The 8,542-nt window shown below is 47.3% G+C and overlaps 1 protein-coding gene across 1 annotated transcript in view; it reads right to left on the bottom strand.

The window, feature by feature from the left end:
- Positions 1 to 3,472: 3,472 nt before the first annotated feature.
- Positions 3,473 to 8,542, bottom strand: part of Fam186a (family with sequence similarity 186 member A) — a 58,902-nt gene continuing 53,832 nt past the window's right edge. The window contains exon 8 of the mRNA XM_037197368.1: positions 3,473 to 3,570. Within this exon, the coding sequence (XP_037053263.1) occupies positions 3,549 to 3,570 (22 nt within the window). The 3' untranslated portion in view covers positions 3,473 to 3,548. The remainder of the gene's footprint in view (positions 3,571 to 8,542) is intronic.

Raw genomic sequence — 8,542 nt, 5'->3', positions numbered from 1 at the left:
GATTTATTATCTATACTGTGTTTGCTCTGCGTATATGCCTACCGGCCAGAAGAGGGCACCAGATCTCATTACAGATGGTTGTGAGCCACCGTGTGGTTGCTGGGAATTGAACCCAGGACCTCTGGAAGAGCAGCCAGTGCTCTTAACCGCTGAGCCATCTCTCCATCGCTTTTCACGGTGATTGTATTGTGATAGGTATCCACAGATTTTTGATCTACTACCTCCCTTCACTCAACAGTATCTTTTGCCTCAAAGTCAGTTTTGGTTTATGTTTCTTTTGCATTCTACTTCTTTCATTTCAACGAGTTCTATCCTTTTAGGACTCTCATATAGGCGGCTGGAGAGATGGCTCAGTCGTTAAGAGCTTTGGCTGCTCTTCCAGAGGACCTGGGTTCAATTCCCAGCACCCACATGGCAGCTCACACCATCTGCCTATAACTACAGTTTCAAGGCTTCTGACACCCGCACACAGACAAAACACCAGGCAGTCAAATCACCAATGAACATAAAATAAAAATAAATCACATATATATGATAATACCTTTAAAAAAATGAATCTTATATAGGTAAGGCATTCTTCGTGTGTGGGGTCATGCTAAGCAAATGTCTATCACTGAGCTATAACTCCAGCCCTATTTACAGTTTTATACTGATGTTCTTTACTCTTTTGTAGCTTTGGTGCCTGTCCTGGATCTCGCTCTGTAGACCAGGCTGGCCTCAAACTCACAGAGATCGGCCTGGCTCTGCCTCCCGAGTGCTGAGATTAAGTGTGCAGCCACCACCTGGCTTCTTTTGTAGTTTTGAGACAAGGAACTTGCTTTGAGCAGAGGCTGGTCTTGTGCTCAGGACCCTCCTGCCTCTGTCTCCCAAAGCTGGGGCTGGTGAGTATGATGATATTTTATTTGTGCTGAAATGTGATTTTATTTCTATGTTAATAAATAAAGCTACTTGGGGGTCAGAGCTAAGAGCAAGCCATAGCAGAAGCCTGGCAGTGATAACTTACAGCCTTAATCCTGATCACATGACAGGCAGATCTCTGTGTGTTCAAGGATACAGCCAGCATGGAGACACAAGCCTTTAATCTCAATACCGACCATGGAGACCTGGAGGTCTGTACAGACAGGCAGTGACAAGGAGGTCATGTGGTTGGGTTTACAACCAATGAGAAGGCACAACAGAAAGTCAATCAAAAGACACACAGGAAGTAGGTCTCTCTCTGAGGGGAAGGACGACAGCGACAGTGAGGGGTAAGAAGGAGGTCTTGGTCTTAGCTCTTGGCTGCTGCCCTGACCTCTTGGGCTTTTAACTCTGCATTTGGCTCTGTGTTTATTTAATAAGACCGTTCAGAATTACGTCTACAGGTGAGCACCTCCACCCCATCCTTACTTGGTTCTTTATGATTGCTTCTGATTCACTACCAGTACTTTCCTTTATTTCTTTGGGGTAAATCTACGGCTTATGCTCTGTTCACACTTGTCATCTAAACATGTTGAGCTTGCTGTCTTGCTAGTGGTCTAGTTATTTCCTGTGACGTCATTTCCTCTCAAGGTTCTCAGCTCTCTTGATGGGAAGCAGATGAAGAAAGGTAAGACGAATAGAGGCCCAGGTCTTTGAGAACCTCACGTATGTGGCTGCACCTCCTAACAAGCACCCTTGACCCTGTTCCAAAGCACATCCTTGTTTTACCAGTGTAGTAAACAGAAAAGGTTTCAACTCCAAATGTCCCCTCAAATCTAGTTCCATGTATGAAGCCTGGTCGTCCTGGGCCACCTTAGTTCTTGAGACTCAGTTATCCTTTCTTCCTTTTCATGTGTATGATGTGTGTATTGTATGGGCACATGTGCGTGCCTGTACACACGCCTGTGTGCACACGTGTGAAGACCAGAAGAGAGATGGACAGTGTTTTCCTCCGTCTGTCCCCACCTTATTTTTGGAATCTGCGTCTCTTGATTCTCTTGATCCCGAAACTCACTGTCTAGCTGGGTTGGCTTCTCAGCAAGCTCCTGGGAACTTCCTTCTCCACCCCACTCCCCAGTTCTGAGGATAGCATCACTCACAGCCACGCCCGCCAATCGTGATTGCTGGGGATCTGGACTCAGGTCCTCTTGCTTTCACAGGAAGCACACTCTTGCCCACTGAGCCACCTCCCGGCCCTATTTCTTGTATTCTGGGCATGGATTGGGGGCACTGACTATTGTTGATGTCAGGGGCCCATAATAATGTCCTTGTCATGGCTCAGCCTGTCCCAGAGTTTGGTGAAGCTGTGTTTCCAGTGATATAGAACGGGAATTATGTCTCTACGTTTTTATATGTGTTTATTTTATTCTTGGCTCTATGAGTGTTTTGCCTGTATGTTTGTGTGTGTCCCATACGAGTGCCTGAAGTCAGAAGAAGGCATCGTATCCCCTGGAGACTGGGATCTAGAGTTACAGGTGGTTGTGAGCCACTGTGTGAGTGCTGAGAGCTGAATAGTTCTCAGCAAACAGAGCAAGTAGTACTCTGAACCACTGAGATGTTGCTCCAGCCCTCATCCTCTCTCTCGACAGGTTCTGATGTAGCACAGGCTGGCCATGAACTTGTTATGTGCCGAGGATAACTCTAGACTTCCAATGACTCTCCTGTCCCCGCCCACTGATGCTAACTACAGGAGGGCGGTGCCTGCTGTCCCCGCCCACTGATGCTGATTACAGGAGGGCGGTGCCTGCTGTCCCCGCCCACTGACGCTAACTACAGGAGGGCGGTGCCTGCTGTCCCCGCCCACTGACGCTGATTACAGGAGGGCGGTGCCTGCTGTCCCCGCCCACTGACGCTGATTACAGGAGGGCGGTGCCTGCTGTCCCCGCCCACTGATGCTGATTACAGAAGGGCACTGCCATACCGATTTCATGTGCTTCTAGGGATGGAGCCCAGGACTTAGTACATGCTGAGCAAACACTACCAACTGAGCTACAGCTCCAATTTTTTTTTTTTTTGGCCAGGCAAGTGATGTACTACTGAGCCAAATCCACCTCAGCCTTTAATTTTTTTTAATTTATTTAAAAAATAATAAATTTTTATTTATTTTTTTTAATAATAATATTATTAAATTATATTTAATTTTGCCTGGGTGATGTACGTGTACCATGTGTATGCCTGGGGCCTGTGGAGGTCAGAAGTCACTGAATTCCCTGGAACTGGAGTTATGGGTACTTATGAGGCACCAGGTGAGAGCCAGCAACTGAATGGGGGTCCCTCATGAGCAACAAACACCCTTAACCACTGAGCCATCTCTCCAGCCACCCCTGGTCTTTTTTTTTTTTTTTTGACACAGGTTCAAGCACCCTGGCTAGCCCTGAACTTACTAAATGGACGAGAAAGATTTTGAACTCCTGGCCCTCTTGCTTTACCTCGAAAGCACTAAGATGACAGGTGTGCCACTATGCCTAGCTTTGGACAGCGTTCTTAAGGTCTACAGGCAACACAGAAAGCAGAGTAAACACAGCAGTTTATATCCATGAAAAAGAGAAAATAGGCCTTTGCTCGTTGCGGGCTTGTCTTTAGCTCTGCAGTCACTTGGGAATCTTCTTAGCCCTGGAAATGAGATAAGATAATCAACTGTATTATATTACAGTGATAACTCCATGACAAACTGGTCTTAAACACATGCCTAGGCATAGGGGTGTGTGGTGTGCCAGAGAAAATAAGGGCTGAGCTCCTAAGGTAAACCAGGGAAGCCAAGACATAATCCATAGCTGTTCAAGTCCCTGCCACAGGAGGAGTCACATCCAGGAGGAACAGGGATTGATATTCGCTCATTACCGACTGCAGATGTTATTATGCCAAAGCTAGAACATGGCTAAAACCTTGACAGTGGTCATCACTTCAGGGAATGGACTTGCCACCATTTTCTAAATTTTCTATCAGAAAGAAACTATTATTTTAATGACATTACCACAGGGAAGCAATCATATAAATACCAAAACATGCACACAAATATTTGGTGCGGAATAATTTGTAATGTTGGAAAATACCTTAATTTCTATCAGAATGGTTCAACAACTCACAGTATATCTATGCAATGTAAGTCATATAATCAATAAAATAATGATGTGTGTTTATATTTAATTTTTAAATTATGAGCCAGATGGCAGTGGCACACACCTTTAATCCCAGCACTTGGGAGGCAGAGACTGGTAGCTCTCTGAATTCGAGGTCAGCCTGGTCTACAGAGTGAGTTCCAGGACAGTCAGGGTTATACAGAGAAACTCTGTCTTGAAAAAACAAAACAAAAAAAAAATTGTATTTACTTAGAGAACACGGTGGTGCTCACCTGGAGGCCTGAGGACAGTTTTTGAGAGATGGTTTTCTCTTTCCCCAGTGTGAGACTGGGGGCTGGAACGCAGGTAGTCAGTTCTAGTGGGAAGCCCCTTTATCTGCTATGATTATTAACATAGAAAACTGTCCAAGGGCCGGGTGGTGGCGCATGCCTTTAATCCCAGCACTTGGGAGGCAGAGCCAGGCGGATCTCTGTGAGTTCGAGGTCAGCCTGGGCTACTGAGCGGGTTCCAGGAAAAGGCGCAAAGCTACACAGAGAAACCCTGTCTTGAAAAAAAAAAAAAAGAAAAGAAAAAAAACTGTCCGAGATTTATGCTTAGTGAAGCAGAAGCGGCTTTAAGAGCCTGTCAGCAGCGATGTGCAGTGACGCTGTAACCAATGAGGTTTATCTGAGGGACAACCATTGCTCATTGAGTTTCTCCCAGCACCCCACTGCAGCGTAGTTGGCAGAGGCCAACAGTCAATGGAGGCAATAATTCCAGCCCAATAAAGATGCATTTTTTTCATTAAAAATGTGCCCATTATGAGCGTGCTTTGCAACAGAAAAATTTGTGCACATGCCTGTGTGTGTGAGCAAAGTGATCACTGCAAGCTGGGTAAGGTGGCTTATACCTGTTATTCCAATACTTGGGAGGTTAGCAAGTTTCGGGACAGCCTGGCCTACTGAATAAGACCCTGTTTCAAAACTCACAATGCACAAAAAACAAAAGTGAGCACTCCCGTCTAATAAGTAAAACCCTGAGCCGGGTGTTGGTGGCGCACGCCTTTAATCCCAGCACTCGGGAGGCAGAGTCAGGCGGATCTCTGTGAGTTCGAGGCCAGCCTGGGCTACCAAGTGAGCTCCAGGAAAGGCGCAAAGCTACACAGAGAAACCCTGTCTCGGGAAAAAAAAAAAAAAAAACCTGAAAAGCTGAAAAGACTGACAGACATCTGAGAAAGAAATGAGGTCGTCACAGGGCAAGCTGCTGTCGCCGGCATTGGAGAGATGGAAAGGCAGATACAGAAAATCACAACTTAATAGAGCAGAAACCAGCGGGCCCCAGGACTGGGAGAGGGAAACGTGAGCTGTAACTGAGGAATTGCTGGAGGCTCAGTGAGAGATAAAGCTCCCAGGGGCCAGGACAGGATGCTACCTTCTTTTGTGTCTTCCTGCTGCCAGGGGAGGGTAAAACAATCATTTAAAATGAGCCAGAGCATGCTTCCTAATAAGGTCTACCAGAGCTTAGACCGCCTGAGGGAGGGGAGTCCCAAACCGTAGTTTCCTCCAGTTTCCAGACCCATCTAAGTAGAGAAACCAAACCAAACCAAACACCGGGAAGCACTGAGTTCATAGTTCAGGGGTGCAGGCTCAACAAAGACAGGTCCATGGAGGGCTTCCCCCCTTACTTTACCACCCCAATGCCACAGGCATCTTCCCTGGAATTTCTTTCACTTGTCACATCATGTCTGCACACTGACCAAAAGAAATTACAGGCACTTCAAAGGGTCAGACCGCTGTTTGAAGAGACTCATGCCTGGGGCGTGGCAGGGGTAGGCACTGTAGGCCGGAAATCAATCTGCTCTTTCTCCTTCATCTTAATTTCTGTTTGTTTTCTCAAGACAGGATCTTACATTGCTCAGGACGGCCTCAAGCTCTCTACGTAGCTGAAACTGGCCTTGAACTCCTGATCTTCCTGCCTATACTGACTAAAGCAGTGGTTCTCAACCTGTGGGTCATGACCCACTTGGGGTTGAATGACCCTTTCACAGGGGTCACCTAAGACAATTGGAGAACACAGATATTTACATTATAATTCATAACAGTAGCAAAATTACAGTTATGATGTAGCCACGAAATAATTCTTTGGTTGGGGGGGGGGGTCCCAGAACAGGATGAACAGGTTAGGAAGGCTGAGAGCCACTGTACCAAAAGCTAGAATCACAGGTATGTGCTGCTGTACTGGTCTCCCTTCCCTCTCCTTCCCTCTTCCCCCACTGCTGGAACTCATGACCCTCAGCCTCTTGAAAGCTTAGGTTACAGATGAGTGCCACCAGGTCCAGCTCAGACCGCAAAGTTAAAACAACTAGGATTATTGTTAGGGTTTTGCGGTGATCGGAGACCCTGTCTCAAAATAAAGAATAACTAATGGAGAAGAATGTGTGTCTGCTACTTGTCCATGACCCCTTAACCCTTCCATCTTTGTGTCTCTAGAGCCAACACACGGACATCGCCACCTTCAGCCTCCAGCTGGGGTTGGACCCTCAGCCTTTGAACCACATTAGCAGTAGCTGTTGTAAGGATTATGTCCTTAATTACGTCACCAGCCTGTGGACGGCATCCCAGCCTAAAAAGTGGGTGTGCCCTCTGTGTGTTCTCTTTTCCGCACTCTCTCCTTCCGTTCTCCCCCCTCCATGCGGTTCTCTCTCTCCCTCTCTCTCTCTCTCTTAATAAAGCTCTAGAAAGGTAACTATGGCTCGTGATTCTTCTGCCAACCAGCACTCTCCTCCATTGGCATGGCTGCCGCCTGTGGTGGCCAGCCGCTAGCGCCGCCACTTAACCAACATTTGGTGCCGTGACTCGGATAGATCGCCGAGGACCTGCTGTGACCGCTGCTGCCTCCTCCCCCATCCAGCGAGACCGCAAGACCATGAGTATGCACATTTCCCTCGCCTCCGCTGGACCCCCACACAGCTACCACTACTGCTACACCATGATTCTTCCCCACAGTGAGTGAGTCTGCTGTTCTCACGGCTGTAGTCTGAGCTGTATTCTTTGCGACAGACACCCCAGGGGTTGTCCTCATTGCCAACACATTTTCACTCCTGATGAGGGGGTCAATGCTGTCTCGGGTCTACCAGGTGGACCAACTGCAGTGCAGCCGCAGCCCTTCCCATCCCTTGATGAAGAGGATGGTGAACTTGAGCTGATTCATAGATCTCTCTTCACTCTCGGGGATGCCCTAGAATGGAGTCTGATCCCAGTTTGTTGTTTTAATTTTTTTATTTTTCCCTCAGCTACAGCCATGGGACAAAGGGGTGGATACATTTACCACTTATATTGGCAGATGGGGTGGGTACCGATAAATCTGGCCACATAACAGCGTCTCGGGAAGTTCTGCCAGTGAACGGGCAAATAAAAGACTTACTTTATCCCCAAGCTTTCTGCTAAAGCTCTAAACCCTTCTCCCTCCCCACTTCTGCATCCGCCATGTGCAACCTTTTCTGTCTGCTTTCCCCCGGCAGTGGGCAGGCTCAAATGGGCAGGCTTGGGCGGTTTCTACGACTCTCACCTAACTCACTTTAACTCCACCCACTCATTCTCAAACTGCCTTGAGAGACACAGAGGGATCTGGAAGCGGCTAAGATCCAAACAAATAAGTTTTCAGTAGTCAGGGTGGCTCTTAAGTCAAAAATCAGCTTATAGCCTCAGACAACTGTTCCAAAAGGATCGGTTTATAGTCTGCCTCCTGGCAGATCTTCCAAAGGCTGTCCTTAAGCCATCAATGATCAGGAAAAAAAATTCAGAACACGGAATAAAATCTGCCTCTTGTTCCCCGACTAAAACTTAAACATCTGGAGAGCAAGGCTCCTGACCCCACAGGCAAGAGAGTCATCTGTGGCATTAAAGGTGTGCCAGGGAAGAGATAAAAGCCCAAAAACAAAATTGCCAAGTGCTGGCACTCGCTGACTCCCAAAAGCTGTTGGGTCCCTGTTTTAAGTGAGAAAAAGGCCATAGGCTAGCAAATGCCCTGCCAGGCCATCAGCAGCCTTGTTAAAAGTGCCACCTAGAAAGACAGAGTCAGCTGACTGCCCCCCAGGTGCCAAGACACATGCGTACATCAAGCTAAGACCTCCAGCAGACCTAGGCTTGGCTACAGGCATGGCAGGGAACCCAGAACGCAGCAGGGAAGTGACCCATTTCTTTCCTTCTGGACACCAGAGCCACTGACTCAGTCCTGGGAGTTTTGGGATGTCACCTCTCCTTTATTGTCGGGTACAGAGGAAAGCCTTACCCACCTCACCAGATTTAATTGCACTTTCAGAGTTATTTAATGAAAAAAGATTTCCAGCTAAGATAAAAGCTCATTGTCTCACTTCAGATCCACTGCCTGTGTTTCTCACTCACATACAGACAGGGCCCTGATCTTTGCCTTGTCCCTAATTCCAAAAAAATAAATTCTCATGCATTACAAGCTTTTCTCTTCCCAGTTCCCTGTTCTAACTCACTGTTCAGCCAATGATACAGGAC

Source organism: Peromyscus leucopus, chromosome 20 (genome assembly GCF_004664715.2).
Source record: "Peromyscus leucopus breed LL Stock chromosome 20, UCI_PerLeu_2.1, whole genome shotgun sequence".
NCBI classification, from domain to species: domain Eukaryota; kingdom Metazoa; phylum Chordata; class Mammalia; order Rodentia; family Cricetidae; genus Peromyscus; species Peromyscus leucopus.
Note: the sequence above shows the minus strand (reverse complement) of the source record. Positions and strands in the feature narration are given on the sequence as shown.